The 20,560-nt window shown below is 48.7% G+C and overlaps 1 protein-coding gene across 3 annotated transcripts in view; it reads left to right on the forward strand.

Moving 5' to 3' along the window:
* Positions 1 to 395: 395 nt before the first annotated feature.
* Positions 396 to 20,560, forward strand: part of P3H2 (prolyl 3-hydroxylase 2) — a 74,723-nt gene continuing 54,558 nt past the window's right edge. For 2 of the 3 annotated variants that reach the window (XM_069792414.1, XM_069792415.1), the window contains exon 1: positions 396 to 1,275. In XM_069792414.1, the coding sequence (XP_069648515.1) occupies positions 820 to 1,275 (456 nt within the window). In that variant the 5' untranslated portion in view covers positions 396 to 819. The remainder of the gene's footprint in view (positions 1,276 to 20,560) is intronic. The other variant, XM_069792413.1, reaches the window with a different exon arrangement.

Here is a 20,560-nt window from a genome sequence, read left to right on the forward strand (position 1 = left end):
ACAGCTGGGAGCTGAAAAGGCTTCACCGGCCACTCACCGTGGACTTCCCAGCCGATTTATTTGCAGAATTCCCAGCGGCGGGAGGCTGTCGGGGCAAGAGGGGCTCGGGGGTGGAGAACCCAGCGAAAAAATGGCTCCAAGCAACAGCCTCGCAGAGGGACAAAAAGAAAAAAAAAGCATCCTCCGAATAACGACGCCAGACGTGGGGAAGCTGGGGGCGCTTTAACTTTCACGACGTCATTTAAACCCCCCCTGGAGCCGCGGAGCGGGGATGCTCCGAGCGGCGCCCGGCCGCTGGTTGCGCCCCCTCCGCGCCACCACCACCACCTCGCCGCGGGGGGGCCGGGGCCGGGGCCGGGGCCGGGGCCGGGGCCGGGGCGGTGGCGCGGGCGGGGCGGGCCGGGCGGCGGCGCGGGGGCCCTTTAAGAGGTGCCGGCGGGCCGGGAGGGCGGCACAGCGCCGGGCGTGCATGGAGCCGCGCCGCGGCCCCGCTACCGCCTAGGGCAGAGCCGCAAGCGGAGCCCCTCGCACGGCCCCCGGGCCCCGCTGCGCCCAGAGCCCTTGCACGGACCCCCGGGCTCTGCCGCACCGCGCTCCGCTGCACGGACCTTCCCCCCTCCCCGGATCCCACTGCCCCGAGATCCGTTGCAGGGCGCCCGGCTCCCGTTACGCGGACCCCCGGACCCTACCGCACCGCTCCCCCCGTTGCAGCCCGCCGCCGGAACCCCATCGCGCCGAGCCCCGCTACGCGGTGCCAGCCCCCCCCCACGCTGCAGCGGCCCCCCGCTCCCCATCGCACGGCCCGCCGGTGCGGCGGGCATGGCATCCGGGAGCCGGCCCTGGGGGGCCCTGCTGCTGCTGCTGCTGCTGCTGCTGCCGGCGGAGTGCCGGGCGGGCGGCGGGTGCTCGGGGGAAGGCGGCCCGCTGGAGCCCTTCGACGCGCTGTACGCCAGCGGCGTGGAAGCGTACTACGGCGGCGACTTCGCGGGCGCGGCGCGGTGCCTGGAGCGGGCGCTGCGCAGCCGGCGGGAGCTGCGGGCCGCGCGGTTGCGGTGCCGGCGGCGCTGCCGCGGGCAGGTGCGGTTGGAAGCGCCGGGTCCCGGAGCCGGCGGTGACCTGCCCTTCTTCGGTTCCGTGCTGCGGCGCGCCGGCTGCGTGCGGAGCTGCGAGGAACCGCGCCTGGGAGCCGCCTCCCGCCACCGCGCCGCCGAGGAGGTGCGCGCCGACTTCCAGCGCAGGGTGCCCTACAGCTACCTGCAGCGCGCCTACATCCAGGTAGGCACCTCCCGCTTCGCCTTTCCCCCTCCGAAAGGTTATCCGCTCTTCCGTCCTCCCAAACCTCCCACGTGTGTGGGGGGGGTGTCCCCCCACCCCGCTTCCATCTCTCTCAAGCCGCCCGGGCATGGTCCCCCTCTGCATTCTCACCGGTGCGTGCGGTCGGTGGTCGCGGCCCATTCCCGGCACAGAGCATCCTGGATGACAACTCGGACTCTGTCCAGCCTTGGCTTACCTGTGCTGCTCCTGGGTTGTTTTTCTTGGTTTGGGGGAGCGATGGCTTTGTTTGTCTTTTAGTGCAACCTAGTATAATGCCGAAAATGATCTGCCTCAGTTTGCAGAGAAAAGCCCCCTGAAACCCCCCAGTAACACCCCGGTGCCCTCTGCCAGAGGTGTTTCCCTTTCAGACAAACTGAACCGATGCTGTGTTCCAGGAGCTGGGAGTGTGTGCGAAGCTGGGAGGTATATAACCTCTGCTGCTGGGATCTGATGGTCTTTATCCTGTTGCGTGATATGAAATACTTTGCAGAACACTCTGCAGTCAGTATTTAGCAGCCGCTGACATCTTGAGCATCAGCCTCTTATCCCAGTAACTTCTGCCTTGTAGCTGTTACCTTCCCTGAGGAAAACAGTGTTGTTCTTTGAATTTCCTTGCTAAAAAGAAGAAGAAAAAAAAAACCAACAAAAAACCCCAAACACCCCACGCCAGGATAGTTACTGGTATTTTTCTTTTAGTTCAAGACTTGTGCTCTGTCAAGCCAGGTACCTGTAGTAAGTCTTCCTGTTCATGACTAGTAAGGACAGAAACTGTGGGAATTTTATTTCATGCCAAGCTGAATGTTTAAAACAGTTCTGGAACATTTCCCTCTGGATTTGTGCTTTATTTGAGCGCACTTGTAACCTTTTAGTTGCTGTAGGCAGCTTAATAGGTGAAGACCTGCACAGCGGAGCACGGGGAGGGTGATTCTGCTGAAATCCATTTCTAGTTGGAGAAGCAAACATCTGTCCCAGGCAGTGCCAGTGCCTGTGTGCAGTGCCTACACAGCAGCAGATCAAGGAGGCAAATCATCAGCTACTGCATTTTAAAACCTATTGGAAAATCGTAGCTATGTTGCTGCTTCTGTACTTCCTTTTCTGCCATTGCCTTAATGTCATTTTTACAAGTCAGGGACTAGAACTGCATTGGCTTAAACTCTGGTGTCCATGTGCTGCATAGAGTTCCTGGAAGAAGTCCTGGGAGTGAACTGGGACTATAATTTGGCTCATATGCAATCCCAGTGAAGGTAGCAGAATTTTCCTGTGGTCCTTACCCTGAAGGATGTTCTGTGTAATGTCACCATCTGTGGGAAGTGACACTAAATTTGTCATGCTAAAAAATTAAGTGATTTCTTCTCCTGAATTCAAAGCCTTTCCCAGAGTCACAAAGTTTTGCTCATGTCCAGCTCATCAAAAAACTTTCCTCTAAATTAGGGAATGGGGTTTTTGTCTCCCATTTCAGTAAAATCGATACACAAAAATCCAGATGATTTTGGGGGTATGGTCTGTTCTTCCATTTCTGCTTCTACTGGGTCTGAGGTTTTTATTTTCCTCATTTTAAAATGCATTGTAAACTTATCAAAGCAATGTGTTGAAAACAGTCTTTTTTCTTATGTGTGACTCATCTTAGTTTGCTTTTGTAATGTCTGATGATTTTATATTCATGCTAACACTTTGATTTTTCTGCTCTCTGACGGAGTAGTGGATGTTCTTGCTATCTGCATGGATGCCCGGGTTTTGGGCACCGTAGCCAAGGGAAGATATTCTTTGAATAGAGCTGTTTATGTTTTAATACCTTGTTCTTTAACCCTTACTGATGCTCTTGGGTTTTGTAAGCAGCACTCTGATCAGCTTTGTCCCACAGAGCAACCCGTAGTGGTTTGTCCACATCCTCACCTTGCTGCTGCCTGAGCACGAGCTCTGTTCCCAGGATTGCTCAACAAGTCTGTGCTCAGAAGAAAATGTCCCACGTCGGATTTGCCTGCACTTGCGCAAAACACGAGGTCTAATTTCTAGCACTTACACACGCTCGGATGTGGACCATTCCCTCGTGCCAAGGCTGAGTGCCAAGGCTTTGGCACGTTCCCGGAGGGTTGGGATGCATCGGCACACGCACCCTCCAGGGAGACCTCGGCTGCAGCATCTGCTCAGCCTCGTGTCTGAGAAGGGGAGCTGCAAAGTGGGGCTTGTGCAGAGCCCCCCTACCTTGCCGTGGGTGTGTGGGCAGGCTGCACGGCTCCAGTGGCGGCTGTTTGACCCCCCCTGTTTTGCTCCCTGAAACCGAAAAGGAAATGAGACGAGGTTAAACATCCTGCTGCGTATCCTGGCCGGCCCCAGCCCGGACTGCGTGGGGAGGCCTTGGATGCTGGGCACTTGCGCATGGTGCCGGCCGGGCTGGACAGACGGCAGGGGTTGGTGGCATTTGTGGTTTGAGAGAGGAGGAACAGCCTGGAATGTGCTTCTCACCTCCCACTCCCGCTGACTTTGTGCTTGTTTGTTTCTCAGGAGGGGAGAAACGCATCCCTCCGGGAGGGAGTGACAGAGCAAGGAACAGATAAAAAAAATCGAAGGGTTTGGCTCTCGTGCAGTGCTTTGAAAAATGGTGCTGAATAAACATGAGCTAATCGTTGCAACACTCCTGTGGGGTATGAAAAGCAAAGGCTTTTAGTCCTGCTGGACAGATGCACAGCCCAAATGTTGGCCAGGACCGTGTGTGCCTCTGCCGCTTTTGGGGCAGCACAGCCACCCCGTGTGCTCTGGGAGCAGGCTGGGATCTTCTGAAGACCACCGTTCCATTTCACAGATGTGATCTGAGTGTTTTCGGTGACTCTAGCATGATGTGAGGGGAGACCGTGGTGCACTGCAAGACTGGGACGGCTTGTGGATTCAGCTGAAGGTTTGTGTGGACTTTGGGCTCTGGATCAGGCCTCTGAGGTTGACTGCAGTCTCTGCAGAGACTGGAGACAAATTGCGTTGAACAAGCAGACCAAGTCCAAATGTGCTTGCAAGTCTTTGCAGATTCCAAATATGTATTGTAAGTACAAAGACTCCTCCTTTTCCTAGAAGAGTGGATGTTTTCAGGTAATTTAGAAATATACTGGGTACAGCTAGCTGAGGCAGTTAGAGTGGGATGGGCTTTGAGAAGATGTGGAAACAGAGAAGGTGATGAGAACATGGGATTTAACTCTTGTAGTGCATGTAGTGGGCTCTCCAGCCCACAGAGAAAAGGTCCTTCAGTAGGTTTCTGATGTCACGTCCCATGGGCAGAAGGGCAGTTTGCCTTATGCTGGTGGCTGTCTGCTGTGTGCTGGCTGCTTGGTCTTTGTCAATGAAATACCCTCTAGGCTTGGCAGGTGGGTGTGGGGGGGATCTCTTTGCCCTCTTAAGTATTTTATTAATCACATCCTCCTCCCTTTGCTGCCTTAGTCATCTTGTTTCTGTTAAAACCTAGCCTGCAGGCCATGATGTTTCTAACCCCCCTTTTGGGGGAGTTTTCTAGCTCTGAGAGTGAGTGGAGAAGGAGGAAACAATGTATACCGTGGGAGCATTTGCTGGCCACAAGCTGCTGACTCAGTAGCCGTGTTGGAACTCGCTGCGGACGGTCTGCTATGAACCCTGTGGCAGAGCATCGCTTCCAGTCCCCATGCTGATTCCTGCAAGTCAGCTTGGTCCAAAAGTAACAAGAAACCTGGCAAAGTTGATCGCTGTATCCATTGTGAAACCAGGTCTTGCTTCTCTTCTACCCTACTAACCCTTCCCTGGAGGTCTCTTTCCCTCGTTTCATCTTTGTTCCCAACCACAGCATCCCCTGGCCTGTTTGCTGGTTTGATCGCTATAGCCCATTTTAATTTTCTCTGTATATTGGTGTGCTGCTACTGAGCACTTTCTCCCATTTTGTAAACGCTGACTCGCAATGGTCTCATCTTCCCACTTGCCTGCAGGCCCTGTTGCACATCAGTGAATCGTACGTATGTAGTCTGTAACCACCAGCCTTGGATCTAGATGAGGAAAAGCCTTTTGGTCTGTGCTTGGGGTTTAAAACAATAAATGAAACAAGTCTCCAGCATGTAGGGCATTGCTCCTCTCTTAGTAATGTCAGATCATAGGTGGAGCAAAAGGGGCAAGAGTCTGACTATATCTGGCTTATTCTTTGTCTTGATTTCCCCCTTGCTGTGTCTGAGATGTGCTTCAGTTCTGTTATCATGATTTCATGCGTTGCAAGCATAAAACAATAATGTTTAGGTTTTCTGTTTTGTAGGAGAGGCTGTTTATTTGTTCTTTAAAGCTGTTTCTTTAAAAAGAAAAACCTTTTTCTGGTCACATAAACTTTATACAAGCAGCTTAATCTTTCTAGTGGCCTTGTTTGGGGAGAACTTTGACTCTGTACCGTTATCTTCTCTGCCGGGTCTTCCACGCTGCAGCTGATGGGGGGCAGTGCTAGAGGCACCGCTGGGCACGTGTCCTTGGGTTGCACCATGCTTTCCTGCCCACCCATGCCACCAAGATTTCTGAAATGCAACACAGACACAATAATGACTTGATAAAAGACCATAGGAGGCAAAAAAACCCAACAGAGCGGGAGTCCAAACTTCAGAAACATTTGTGATACAGATTATTGCCCTACTCCAGTTCTGCCTTTGAAAACTCCCTATTTATGAGAATCCAAACTCAAGGGAGGAGACTTGGTATGTAAAACCAGGCCTCTAACCACTCCAGACTGATCATTCTGTCTTCTGCCAGTGCTTACATGAGCTTACCACCAGCCATGCTTGGGCATCTGTCTCGCAGCACCTGTAGCAAGGCTCAGGGTGGTTGTTAAGACCTCTCCACCAAATTCTTTCCACCTCGAGTAACTACTCACTGCTGCCCATCTCTGCACTGTTGCACTGGGCCAGAGTCTTTTGTCTCCTTGACAGACATCTGGATTACCTACCTAGGGATCACAGTGATTTCACTTACGGTGTCTCATGGGTAGTGACACAGAATAACATGCAAAACCCTGCTACTTAAAAGTCTTTGCAGCAGGAGCAGCCTGCTGAGGCTATTTCTCACCACAGTCACCACCTGGCCTGTGGGGTCGGTCTGGTTGGTTGGTCTTGTTTTTATAGGATTTATATGACACATCCTAGACAAAGACCTATAGTAGGACTGTCAGATAATCATTATTATTTGGATTATTACTATTAGAGGTGTTTATTTATCTTTAATCTTAAGAATTGGTATTACTGAGATACTGGATAAATAAATAGATCCCGGAATTAATCTCTTGGAACGTCTCTTTATTTAGATTTTCTGAGAGAGCATTCCTAGTCCTCACCAGAGGGTAAATGTTAGTGCTCAGAAAGTTAACATTATGTAGACAAAAATAAACTCAGTTTATGGGATGGAAAACTCTGGGTCTTGATGGTTGGGTCAGTGTCCCGGGTTTTGGGCAGGACTAAATATCCTGCCCTAAATCCGGGACACTGACCCAACTGCCCCTGCCCCTGTTCTTGCCAACCACTTCAAATGAAAAGTTTCTGAAATTTTGGGTTGAAAGTATTATCGGAGGGGGAAAGAGGTGACCCAGTGATTCGATACTGACACTAGCAAATGCAGACTAGGCACATGTTTTTGTGGTGAAGGTGAGCTAGCAGTTGAAACCAATGTACCAAGAATTACACTGGACTCCCTCGCCATCTTCACTGGAGACTCAGTCTTGACTTTTTGGACTTGACTCCAGGCTGGTGCTGTACTCAAAGTTAGACTAGATGGTTGTAGTGACTTTCTGCTGGTTTGAGTTTTGTTTTTGTTTTTGTTTTGTTTTTTTTTAATAGAGCAAATCCAAAAGCAAAACCGTGGTGTTTGCAGATTTCTACATCATTTCAACTGATAGTAAATTAGCACAGCCCTGCTCAGCACCGCTGCAAATCAGGACACAACCAGTTAGCACAAACTGGTCTTAGACCCACTAAGCACATTTCATACAGGCTAGTAATCAGCCATTTGATGGCCAGGGCTACTTTTTTGTCTTGCCAAATTCCTCTTTCTCACCTTATATCTATGCAGTCACACCAGGGCTCCAAAATATACCAGTGGCAGGTCCCAGCCTGCGAAATTTCTCAGTCTTTTGGAGAAAAAAAGGTAAGCCTGGATTCCTGCTTATTTCTTGGCAACCCCTGGTGCCGTGGCTTGGATGATGGACAAGACAGTGGTGTGACTCACACAGTTTCACTGGATCTTTTGAGGTCTTGATCTAAAGTCATCCCAGTGCATGAGCTGAGTTAACATCCCAACTTGGGCAAAACCAGGCACCAACAGCGAGGGAGAGTCCATTGGCTTTGGAGAACAGACTCCTGCTTCTGTGCTGTAACCTGGGAACCTGTCCCTTCCCTGTTCTTTTATCTCCTTAGTTCCCCATGTTTTTTTGCACCTTGCTCTTCACTTGTCTCACGATGGCTTCCTCCGCTGGCTGCTCCTTGGCAGAGCCTTGCTGCTGAACTGCCCCGTCCATGTGCCGCGTTGCTCTGGGATTTGTTAAATGGCTTTTTGCGCTGCCTGTTAAATCTCATCCATACGTGCTAGCAAGCTCTGCTCTGGCTTCTGCCGAGTCCTTTTGTTGTCCTTGGCCACAGGAATAACTAATGGCAGCTGATAATGAACTGCATGTGAATGAGCAATGCAATTTAGTCCTGCTAAGCAAACTTATGCCCAGTACTCACTAGCTGTGCCTGAGGTTTCAGCAAGGATTATTCCCATTTCCTCGTACAACTGGTGATTTCATCGTGGATAGCGTGGGCAGTAATGAGAAACCATCGTGTCAGTATCTAAGCCATTTGCTGCCAATCTCCTGAGTGCTGCAGGAGCCTTGCTAGTGGGACTCTGGGCTCGAAGCAGTGCTTGACATCTGGAGCAAAGGATTCAGGGGTTATTTATCTTAGTTTTTTCCTTTGGAGGTGGTATGAATTAGTCATTGTGATTGGGTTTGTTCCCGAGGAGTAGGGACCCCTGTACTCTGCACATGGCATATTTCCATGTGTGTAGTCTGGACCACGGCCAGGCTGAGTTTGGATAAATCGATGTGAACCCAGAGTGACCCAGCTGAGGGCTGTGGCGTTTCTCTGCCTTTACACTGGGGAAACTGAGATCAGGATTTGGCCTGTGCTTTTTAACAGTAACTGATGGCAGGAAGGAGGGCGCAAAGTTCCATGGATGCTTTTGTTTCCAGCCAATGTATCGGCAATAAGGTATCGACATTTTTATTTCTTGGCCATGAGCTAGTGATGAATAATGAAGGCAGGGGGTCTGACTGTGGGTGGGTTCAGGCAGCAAAGAGCTGTTCCTTGTCAGCCTGTACCTCCCAACCAGTCCTTCTCCTTTCCATGACAACTGGTCAGTTAAACAGACCCTCCAGAGCTGACGTCAAGGGTCAGGGATTTGGTCACCAAATAATTATAGCAGCAAAAAAGCATCCCCTCCCCACCCCTTCCTTCCCACATGCTCCTGCTGAATCCCGGCTCATAAATGTCCTTTTTTTCCTTTCTTGGATGGGAAGCAAAGCCCACATGTATTAGCTGGAACATATGGCAGAGTTTGGCTGCAACCCATTGGTTGTGAAGGCCAAATACTCACTTGTAGGTTCTTGTTCACTTAAAAAAAAAAAAAAAAAAAAAAGAAGGAGAAAAACACGTTCTTTCAGGATAAGATGAAGGGCTGAGTCTGTGCTCCTGCTGAGATGGGAAGCAGATAGGGTGCGGGACAGCACGCTGACCATGCTGTCTTGCTGAGGAATGTGTCCCCTTGCGGCACGGAGGTGACAGGCTGGCCATTGAGAGGTGGTCTGGTGGCAGCTGCCACCACCCTCTGCCCCCTGCCCTGATGCTGGTTCTCAGGTCAGGCAGAGTTTGCAGACGGGCTGCTTGGGAGAATGTCATTAGCACCAGGGCACAGGGCGGCTGGGAGGTTTTAAATGTGGCGTCGCCATGGACAGGGGAAATTTCTGGCTTTGTAGCACTAAAGGTTTTATTAAGGATGGGGGGAACATCTGGGAGATGGCAGAAAACCCTTGAAGGAGAAGCAAATGAAGTGACATTGTCAGAAATGGACTGTCTGCACCACCAAAATGTACCTCTGTCCCAAAAGTTTCACATCAAGGCACTAACATCAGATTTGTGCAGTGAATGGTTTCCCTGAATGTGCTGAATGACAGGGGCTGCTACGGGAGATGCATTCAGTGCTTGAAAACTGGGATTTAGGTCCGAAGCCAAACTCATGTTTGCACCTTTAAAAAAATCTTGTTTCCACTATAGAAAATTGCATCCTTAGGGTATGGAGTTATAATTTGGTAGCAGATCAGAAGCATGTTTTGGGGATGCTGTTGGCTCCAGGGAGCAGTGCGAGGTGCTTTGCTGCCTCTGTCCCGTCACCGGGTTTGCTCAGGGTGAGACCATGCTGTGTGCAGTTACCCTCCGGCACGTATGTGCCCGAGCTATCTGTAGCAATGTGAGTGTGGGTACCACAGCGTATAGCTGGTGTAAGTGGGGTTGGACACGACCTGGCCATCGGGAATCACTGTGGCTGCAATAAATGGCAATTGATGGTAACGTGGCTGCTTGCTGACCCTCACGAGGCTGGTGGGTTTCTCTGCTGGCAGAGCCAAACCTTTGCTTGCTGCCTTGCCAAGCGGCATCGCTTGTTCCTTTGCATGGAGATACTTTGCCAGGTCCTCTGCTCCTCTTTGGTGGAAAGCCACCCTGGGCCTTGCATGTGCTCCTCTGCCTCCCAGCACACAAGGATTTTACAATGGAATTTAAACAAACAAAAAAAAATCGGAAAAATCACAAAAATCGTTGTTGGACACCAACATGCTGCTTTTCACCATGATTTTTCCATGCCAGCTGCAGTGGTGGCTTTGATCTCACATCGTGTCCTTGCAGAAAGACGAGCCTGAGACCGTGCTGTGTCCTGTCAAGGTCAGAGGCAGGAGCACTTGAATCCGGAGAGCCTTCTGCCCGCAGCTTTGCTGCAAAAACAAAGAAGAGTGGGCAAATCCTGGGTGAGAGTATTGCAGGTGGGGCACTGCCTAAACCCGCAGCTCTTTGAGGTCTGGGCTGGACGCCCGAGGGTGTGATGGGGAGATGTGCTGAAGTTCATAGCCCAGGGCTGTGGGTGCAACTTCTTTTGAAAATGGAGCCAGCAGTATCCCTTCCCAGAAAAGATCAGTGTGGTACAGAGAGAAAGAGCTTGGAAAATATCCTTCAAAATATTTGCTGAAGGTGTTGCCTGTGACTGCCCAGGGACTGAAGCAGAGTCTGGTGGTTCCCTTGCTTAGAAAGCGCTGTTTTTAAAGTGGTTTTTGCCAAGGCACTGCCTGTTCTGAGGCTTATATATATTCTGGGGCATCCGTGTCCTGAGTTACTCTGTCTCTTTGGAAGCAGATGAGAAACTGCAAAGTTTCATTGAAATAGTCTGAAAGGAAGAGCATTGACTTGCGGTATGTTGTACTGTGCTGCTGCTGGAAAACACTTACCTATCCACAGCTGCCAGCCTCATCCAAAGATCTGTGATTGAGCAAAATATTTCAGTGATGGGGAGGAAAATGTGTCATGTCTTATCCACATTTTCCTTACTTATAGAGCTGTGTAATAAGTGGATTTTTTAGTGCATTGGTATTCCTGAGATGCTTCAATGAACAAAACTTTTCATTTTGTTCTTGAGAGTCTTTGTAGGGATAATCTTGGAGATGTGTGGGTACATGATAAGGGATTCCTTTTTTTTTATGGACTCTATTAAACCTCATTCTATTTTAAGGAAGCTAGAATTAGTTAAAAACCATTTTTTCAGAGAGTTCACCTTACCTATGTCCCTTTCAGGTGCGTTGCAAAGCATCCTACCTGCCAGGACTGCTGGTCTCTGTATCACAGGGGCTGAGAACAGACAGGAGTTGTCTCACATATGGACAGCCCTGATCACTGGGAAGTGTTTGCAGGCTGTTAAACAGGAGTTGTGAGATGCACTGATCTCCAGAGGTGGGTGAGGGAAGGCTGTTTGTTTAGAGGGGAATCACATCGCTGTTGGGAAAGCTTCGTGGTGTTCCCAATTCCGGCTGATCTCTCCTGCTGAGAGCAGGACGTTGGGGCAGGGTTTGCTGCAGCCTGAGCGAGTGGTGCTGGTGCGTCTTGTGCTACGAATGACCGTGGTGTGGAGTCAGGACACTGTGTGTGTGTAGACACTTCAGGATGCTGCAGTGACTGCAAATCCCCATTGTGAGCTGCTGGGGAAGCAGGTCTGCAGCCTGGAACTGGTCCAGCACTCCCACTCCTGGGGCAGGCAGAGGGTACCCATTTCACACAGCTCCGTGGTCAGCATGGTGCAGAAGCTGTTAAGCCCCCCCAGGTTGTCTCCAAACGGGCTCAGCTGGGGGATGAGTGGGCCAAAATGCAGCCCCCAGCACCAGCATTGCTGGTGTCAGCGTGGACTGGGGTGCCTAACAGCCAACGCAGCCTCCTCAAGCAAACAGCATGGCAAGAGTTGATATTGCTCTTGCATTTGGTCACTGCTATTCCCTTTGCTTTAAATACTAATGTCTTTTGGCAGCTGGTAGTTCCCCTTATCCCTTGGTTGGCAGTCTCACTGTTTCCTTTAACATACGCATTGCATCCTGGTGTCCAGATGCTGGTGGCTCTGCTGCTTCTCCAGAGTTGCTGCGCCAGGGTCAGTCTCAGACTCGCTGGCTGTGACTGCCCGTTCGAGTTTGTCTCTTCCTCCAGCCAGCTGCCTTGGCTCACTAGGGTACTGCTAATAAAACTTGATTTCAGACTGGATCCTTTTATAAGGCAGGCAAATAACAAATAAAACAGCAGTGCACTGCTTTAGGAAGCAGTTTGTCCACTCAGCAGCTGTCAGCTGCGTGTCCCTTCTGTACAGCTCAGGCTGTGCTGCAAGCTTCTGGTAGCTCTCTGCCAGCATGTTCTGCGTGTTGTGAGGATGCAAAGGACGTCCTCAGGCTCCCAGCCCTCTTTACATCAGGCAGTCAGCTCCAGCAGTGCCCATATAGCTTTGCTTCTCTGATTTGCCAGCATGCTCTGACTGAGCTGCCCACACATCCTTCAGTCCCCTCTGCCCGGCTGCTGTGGCAGACCAGCAGTGCCCTGTTTTATCCACGTGTGCATCCACTGGGCAGTTACTCAGCTCTAGGCAGCTAACCCTGTTTGCCACAGAGTTCCTTCCCCAGGTAATGTCCGTGCCTGGCCTGTAGCCTTCAGTTGGGTTACAACTGAAGCCTGGCTTGGGCAGGTTCATTGCAGCGCTTTGGCCTGCATGGGGGAGCTGAAAATGTTGCACCCCTGGCTCCCATCAGCACAATCCTCGCACTCTCCTGCCGCTTCTGTCTCTGTGTGTTGTGCTTTCCTGGCCATCCTTCCTGCTGCTCGGGTTTGCTCTCCGCCACCCAAACTGACTGAACCTTTCTATCATCTGAGCATCCCCAGATCTGACTCACTACTGTATAAAGGGGCAGATCCTATACATCCTCAGTACTTTAATGTTGGATTAAGGTCTACATTCCAGTAGCCTCAATGACTTGGATGTAACTAAGGCACAACGTGCGACATCACTGCCTGGTTGTTCCCCCGTGCCTGAGTGGGTAGTTCAAGCCTGGATGATGGGAAGGCTGCAGTGAGCAGAGTGCGAGGAGGTGCCTGGGGGAGGCAGCTCTGCAAGACAGCGGTTTGTAGAGGACAAGGCTTGTAGCTCCCCGCCTGCCTGGGATGTGCAGGAGAGTTTTAGTTTTGGCAGCTGCATTCTCCAGTATGACAGCTGAAGCTCAGGGATTTGAACTAATCTATGATTCTTTGAATGTTCCCAAGCCCAGGTCTGAGCTTGACAAAAGAGATTTCCCCATCTTGGGGGACTCATTCCAGCCTGACTGCTGTTTGGGTTTTAGATGTTCAGCAAAAGTCCCTCGAAAATGACTTTTGCACTGTAGCACAAGGCTTCCCACAGTGGTGTTTTTAACTCCAAATCACTGTTATTTTAATCAGCATACTTCTAGTTTCCAAATCTATTTTTGGATCCTTGCTGTTAAATCTAGTTAGATTATAGACTCCTAAATAAACAATTTTTAGCCTCTAATGTTTTTTTGAATCAAATCAAACCAAGTAGAGGGACCTGAATAATCATTTGCCTGGACTTTTTCTTTGAAAGTTACAGCACTTAAAGCTGTCAATGAACTGCCAGCAATCAGTGTGCTCAGGTATCTTGGAAAACGCAGTGTAGAAACCATACTGTCCTTCATGATGCTTTTGAGAAGTATTAGATATGAAAGGTTTGCATGCTTCAGGCTTATTGTTTACATTCCTGTTCCTTTGCTGTTATTTTACGCAGTGGAAGTTACAGTTCAGCTCCCAAGTGGAACGGTCAGTGGAGTCAGGCGGTGGAGCCATGCTCAGAAAGGGCTCCAGGTCCTTAGGGATCTTCTGTGCTGCTCTTTGGGGTTGCTTTGGTATTGCAGCCAGCCTGTGGTGAATATCAAAGTCCTGCTAAGTAGGATTGACAGTTGTGCTCTTGCATGCTCTAGGTGTGCATCATAGGCTCTTCTCACACGCACAGATATGCGTGGAGCTGGGGTGATGAAGAGGAAAACCCTACTGGTGTTTGCCTGTGCTGCACACCTGAGGTGGGAGGGACTGCTCAGGTGTAAGGGCCAGTAACGGTTGGCTCTGTGAGTAAGGGATTATTTCACTGGGTTCAGAATGTACTCAAGCCTAGAAAGAAGTGTTTTTGGGAATTGATCAGGATTACTGTGCCAAGTGAAGTAGTACACTGGTGTAGCTATCAGTGCTTCTTGGTGCCATGGTACAGCTGGGTCAAAAGTGCATTATATGAACCACTTCACTGCCCATCTTATTTAAGCTACTTAATGCCAGGTTTGGAGGTTACCCTCTACTATTGAGGGAGGAGAGCCAAGCGCAGACAGCTGAACTCTCAACCATATTTAATTTTGCTCTGTTTGCTCTTGGGGGTGGGAAGGATGGAGTTTGGAGAAAAATAAGGAAGGGAGTAGCTGCTTCTCTTTTCATAGCATTTCCTATGTGCCAGGAGGACCATCAGGCTTTTTGGAGTTTATCCTTGTAGATTCTCCTGTTGCAAAACTGCAGTAGATGCAGGCTGTGCTATACTGTCCCTTTCATGTGCCAGCAAGCTTCACCCTCTGCTCTTATATACACTTAGTGCTTTAGCAGTCCTGAGCATGGAGAACTAGATCTGTTTTTATTTAGCATTAGGAGTTGTAAGGAAGTGCTCAGCTATCTCTTGTTTCAGAGCAGTCAGTGCAAGCAGAGACTTTGTTCCACCAGTGACCTGTGACTACAGAAGGATGTCAGTGCTGGGGAATTTCAGGCAAAGGTATGTACAAAATGCTGCTGAAAATACCATGGTTTGGAGCCTTCTGAGTTGCACACTTTGTTTTTGGTCCACCCTGAGGACTACTGCTCTGGCTGCCAGACTGCACTGTAAGTTGGTGATGGATTTAGCAGAGTGTCCTCACACGTGTCTGGATTTGAAATCTGGTCATATTAGCAATAAAACTTGCTGGTTTATACTGTGTAATGGCATAGGTGTATCTGTCCTTTAATCTGAAAGCGCTGAGCTGGAAGTTGTTAGTATAAATGGAGGGGAGTGTGACCTAGCTTATGCAGTAAGAAAAAGAGTTAGCCGAGTTGGTACTTATACTTTCTGTGGACTTATTTCAGTTCTAATGGCTCAGGTTGATGCCTGATGACTTACTAAAGCACAAAAACTGCATTGTGTGTTGAACCGTGTATTCTGAATACAGTGTGTTGGGTTTCCATTCTGCACAGCGCTCAGGTGCGATCTGGCAGACCTCATGCTTATACGTAGCAACTGCCTGATGGTCCCAACTGTGTTTTATTTGGGAGTGTGTGTCCCAGACAGGGGCTGCTGTGGCCATCAGCAGTAGTTCGTGAGTCAGGACAGAAATGGCTGGGTTTGGTCCTGCCCAGCACTCCATGCCCTGGTTTGACCATCTGCGGAATGAGTTTGATGTGCAGTAATTATACACCAGGCACTTGGCATCGTAAGACATAACTGACATCACATGTTTGGAGAGTGTCAGATGCGCTGCATGATATCTGTGTACTGCGAGTGAGCTCCTACGGGAATAGCATGTATAAACAGCACATTAATTAAAGATGTCCTGTACTGCAAGAGAAAAGCCCACTTATGGAAGTGGTTTGCTCAGAGTTAGTAGTGCTGCCTGGCTTATTAGCAGCACGTGAGCTAACTCGTCTCAGTGGAAACTGATCATGCAGCAGTATGAACAGTCACAACTGTCCTACGTAGGAAAGAGGAGACATACGTGACAGCCGTGCGGGTCCAGGATGGGTCAGCTTCAGACATGACCCTTTGTTAAAGTTCCTTCGCAGGGAGCAGTACAGTGTCTGTGTTTCAGAAGCCCAGCACTCCACACAGCAAACATTTGTGGTTAGGTATTCCTCATTACCTTTGCAGAGATCTTTTTGACTTTGGGACCTTCAGTATATTTTATTCCAGATGTTTTTCCCTGAGTTGCTGCTGCTGTTTAAAGGGCCCTCAAAACCTGATGACATCCCTGGGATCTGGGGGAAATTGAGCATCTCGTATGAGTGTGAGCCCTAAATTATTACCAGGCTGCAGAATAATGGTTCTCCTTGTTTTGGGCCTTTACAGCCTGATAGGATCACTGTAGGAAACATGATCCAAGGGGTTTTTTTGGAGTAGTTCTTGAGTTACAAACACTTTCTGGTTGGGACCTGGACTGAATCTGGAAAGCCAGCTGCCTTGTCCAGGGGCAACAGCTTTCATTTCACAGAGCAGGATGCATCTGGCCAAGGATGAAAGGTGAAGTGGGGCTCCTCAATGTCCTGAACCCAATCCCATCCCTCTGCAGCATCACCACACCCTGCCATAAATCCCATCCCATCCTCACACCACAAATGCCCCTGGGAATCTGCTTTGCACCTCTGTTTCTTTCTGCTGAACCTCATCAGCAAACCCCCTACAATCAGCGTGAGCTAGTACAAGGAGAGTCAGACCCATCTTCATAGCTCAACCAGCCATGGGGCTGAGCAGGGCTGACAGCTCATCCTGTCTGCAGCTGTGCTGCTCGAGGAAAGTTGCTGAGAGTGACTCTCCCTTTGCAGCAAGACTTCATCTATTTTTTTGTATTGCCTTGCTTTAAAATATAAAAAAAATCACTGCTGGAAAAATAATTATTTCAACATCCATTGAGAGATTTTTGGAAAGTCGATTATTCTGCTTAATTTCAAATCCATGGAGTGAACTGTAATCTCAGCTCTGGAGCATGTTTCAGTTTGTCTTCCTCCCATGGGAGAGTCAAAAGAGAAATGCGAGAAAAGTGGAGCAGGGAACAGAAATGGCAGAGGAATCAGGGGAAATGAGTCACAGTGTCAAATGTTCTTCGCATACTCCAGCGCTGAACCAGGGGAGGATGTCATGAGGATGCTGTCATGTTGCGGGGCACTCACCTGTAACAAGTTTTGAGGAGGATGAGTAGTGGTGGGATCGGTTTGTTTTGAAAGGAGGAACTTGCAAAAAGGTTGGATTTGAACTTCCTTGTGTGGAAAACTGGAGCAAGAGTTCGTGCTGGGACTGTAGCAGCCAGGCAGGCTCTGCTGCAGCTGGGAAAGAGGGAGCTGATGGTAATATCTTGCAGGGTCTCAACCCTGCACAAAGCAAACGGCTGTCATTCATGTCTTTTAACTTGTCAGGTATCTTGTCTGTGTCACGGTTTTGAAGGCTGTGTAGCTTTGCTTCCACCCCCGTAAAGCCCGTGTGCCAAGTATCTCGCAAAGCCAGCACTGTCACCTGGGGGATTTGGTCCTTCCCCCAGGAGGGACAGGTCTTCCAGGCCAGGTAGCTGGAAAGGTTTAACGAGGGATTGCTCTCAGGTAGCATGTGTCAGGTTTTCCTGTCACTGAAGCATGTCCAAAATTTGATAATTTATTTTTTTTGTGTCTAGATCCCACTAGAAGATTTCATATTTATCATCTTTCTTTTGTAGGGCATTGGTCTTCAGCAGCAAGCGTAGACACATTTCTTTTCTGAACTACAGTTACATGTATTGTTACAGAGGAAAATTCGTAACAGAGCTGATTGGTCTTTTGATGGCTCCCAGGTTAGCAATTGGGAGCATCTTAGCCTGTTCATAAACACCCTTTCTGCTACAAAGTGAGGATTTCCAGGAGCTTTTGGCTTTTGCTTTAGCAAAAGGGATATGCTTACCTGGCATGTGATGCAGTACCCCAAACTCTGCTTTGCTTGAGACATACGTCTTTGTATCCAATTACACAAGTGTTAGTGTATTAAACTGCTCTGTGATGTCTTCTGCAGAGCTGTGCAGGGCATCTTGTGGATTTGGGAGATCTCAGAGCTTGCTTGTGCATACACACTCATGTGCACTCATGGGTGCAGAGCTTTAGGAAAAAAGATAGCAGATGTATTCCTTAAATCCTTCAGAGTTCCCCACTGGAAGAAAACTTGGCAAAAATACGGCATCCTGAATTTGTAAATGTTTGCTTCTTTGTTCACATTTGCTCATATCCCCAGAGGAATGAAGTCATTTATTTGATTTGCCCTGCTGCTTCACACTCCTACTTATGAATGGTAGGGAGCAGGACTGCGAGTATGAATAGCCTGGCCGCATGTGGTTTTGAAAGACGTGTTCACTTGCACATTAGTGTCCGAGTAGAGTAGCTGGCTCTGAAATCCTATCAGTAAGGCTTTTGAGTAACTTAAAACCTTTCTAGTAGATGCTTAGAATTTCTTCCACTCTGACATTGTGTAAGCCCCTGTTGAAGTTTCATTACCTCAGTAACCACAGAAAAGCAGCCAGCCTTTTCACTGAAACCTTCTCCACAAAGGTCTGGATTCATTTTCTTTTTTTTTTTTTCCTTTTTCCTTGAATGCAGAGCACAGCTTATTGTAGATTAAATACAGGGTAGAAGGCCAAGATCCCATATGGATCTGGGTGGCAGTTTTGCTAAAGGTGGAGTATGAACGTGTCTTGTCCCCGGCTACGTCTGTGCAACTTTGCACTAAATATGGAAGATGACCCATATAATTTTCAACATAAGTAGGATATTCAGTGCTTTCTTTAGAGTAGCTTATAAAAGACCAGTCCCAAACAGCTGCCGTTTCATGGGCCATTCTTGGTATTTTCCATGCTTTAAATAACTCCAGAGCTTCGTGTCGTGCTCTGGTGGGAGCTTTCCCCACTTTTTCTCTAGAAGTTGTTCCAGAAGCTTCTGTGTTGCTTCAGTGATTTGCCACTGGCTTAGCAGGGCATCGTGGTGTGGGCACTCACAAGATTTCTCTATCACTCCTTCTCCTGGGTGCAGGTTTCCCAGCAGAGGGACTTCAGCCCTCCCCAGAACGGCACATGTCCTCCTTGGTGCAAGCATCCCCTTCCTGCGTTCACCACCAAACCCTATCAAGGTTGCTTCCAACCTGACTCCTCCTGCTACTGGTAACATAAATCAGAAGAATTACCCAGGAACAAAAAATGTATTTTTTTGCCCAGCTTTTTGTTCTGGCTGGTTTCACACCAGCAGACGGTGACAGTGCATGCCACTGCTATGTAGAAAGTTTAAAATCTCAGCTTAAAAATTTTAGGCAAACCTCTGCCAGCTGCCAATACATGGAGCTGCTGAGGACTTTTTCATGCTAGGACTTGGGAAAGATTTTAACTTTTGCCTTTTTTTCACTTTTTTTTTTTAAGTGGCCTGACCCCAAACAACTGAAATCAGTGGCAAACTGAACATCAAGTGAAAAAGGATTCTTTATCTGAACCCCCTGAACTCTCAGTTTAAATCCGGCCAAGTTCCACTTGCTGACGCTTGGAGAGAGGCAAAGGAAAAGACCCTTTTAGACACCAGGCAATGCATTATATGTGCCTTCCCAGACACTCTCATTTTCAGTTCTTTTTTTTATTCAAATACCTATAAAATTAAGGGTTTGTTTTCTTTGGCACAAGATCATGCCTATTTTCGGAAGCATCCAGAGCTGCTCCAAATGCTGCAGTTACTGCTGCTGGGGGAATCGGTGCCAGGCAGCTGCTCTTCATTTTAGGGAATTTAAGAAAAGTTCATAGTGCTTAGCTGGTGTTTTATGTTTAGTAAAGCCTCTGTTTTCTCCCCCAGAGGTTCATTAATCACACCATTTGTTGCTTAAGCAGCAAGGTAGCAATCAGACAGAAATGACTGATGTTATTTGCTCATATCTGATACAAAGTTGTTGGAGTATGAAAAAAAGATGAGAAGATTTCTCAGGCCTGAGAAAGAAAAGCTGTTACTTCTGTCTGTGCTGTGGGGGGTCCAAGGCAAGAAGCTTACCTTAGCTGAGCAAATGAGCACACAAAGCTCATCTAACAGCTTTCCTCTCTCATGGTGGGGATGGCTTTTTTTTTCTCCAGCTAATGATTTTTTCGTGTGTAATCTGCACAGAGCCAGTGTGTGATTCTGCTCTGTGCTAGCGGATGGGATGCTCAGAGCCAATAATAAGCATACAAACTTCTGGAGTTGATGGACATTCATCTCAATGATGAGATGCACTGATGTGGTAGGTAAGTTACTGAGAGTGTACAAGTTCAGCAAGGTGAGAGGAGGAACAAGAGTTCCCTGCTCTTGGTTTGTGACTGTGGGCAGAATCTGCTGCACATCAGACACCCACCACCCCAATAAAATGAAAAGATATGAAGAGGATAGAAGTTTGATCATGTGCTTTGCCACAGATCACACCATGACTTGTTAGATTTATTCAGTTTTGAAGACTAAAAGGCCCCTGTAAATTGCCTTCCATAGAAAATAAAAAAAAAAAAAAAAGGCAATGTATGACAGAAAGGTAGCAATGGCAAATGGACTGGCAGGGCTGCTCTGTGCCCTACTCCAGACAGCATGGGTCTCTCCAATGACCTGAAGTCCATGCCTCATTCTTAATTTTTAAATTAATTTCAGTCATGTAGGTACAGCTGTTCAAATTTGTGTGCAGGAGGGAAGTTTTGCTCTACATGTTTTCATTGCAGATAACTGCAGAAGGAAGAGGCTTCACCGCACCACGGGGCTCAGGCAGAACTGTGTGTATTGGCAGGCAGACAAGAATTATCTCTTCATTAGTGTGGCAGTACATTTGCATCTGTAACAATTAGCAAGCTCTGAATGTTTGATCTAAACTTGTTGTGGGGCAGCAGGTGTGA

This window comes from Haliaeetus albicilla, chromosome 9 (genome assembly GCF_947461875.1).
Source record: "Haliaeetus albicilla chromosome 9, bHalAlb1.1, whole genome shotgun sequence".
NCBI classification, from domain to species: domain Eukaryota; kingdom Metazoa; phylum Chordata; class Aves; order Accipitriformes; family Accipitridae; genus Haliaeetus; species Haliaeetus albicilla.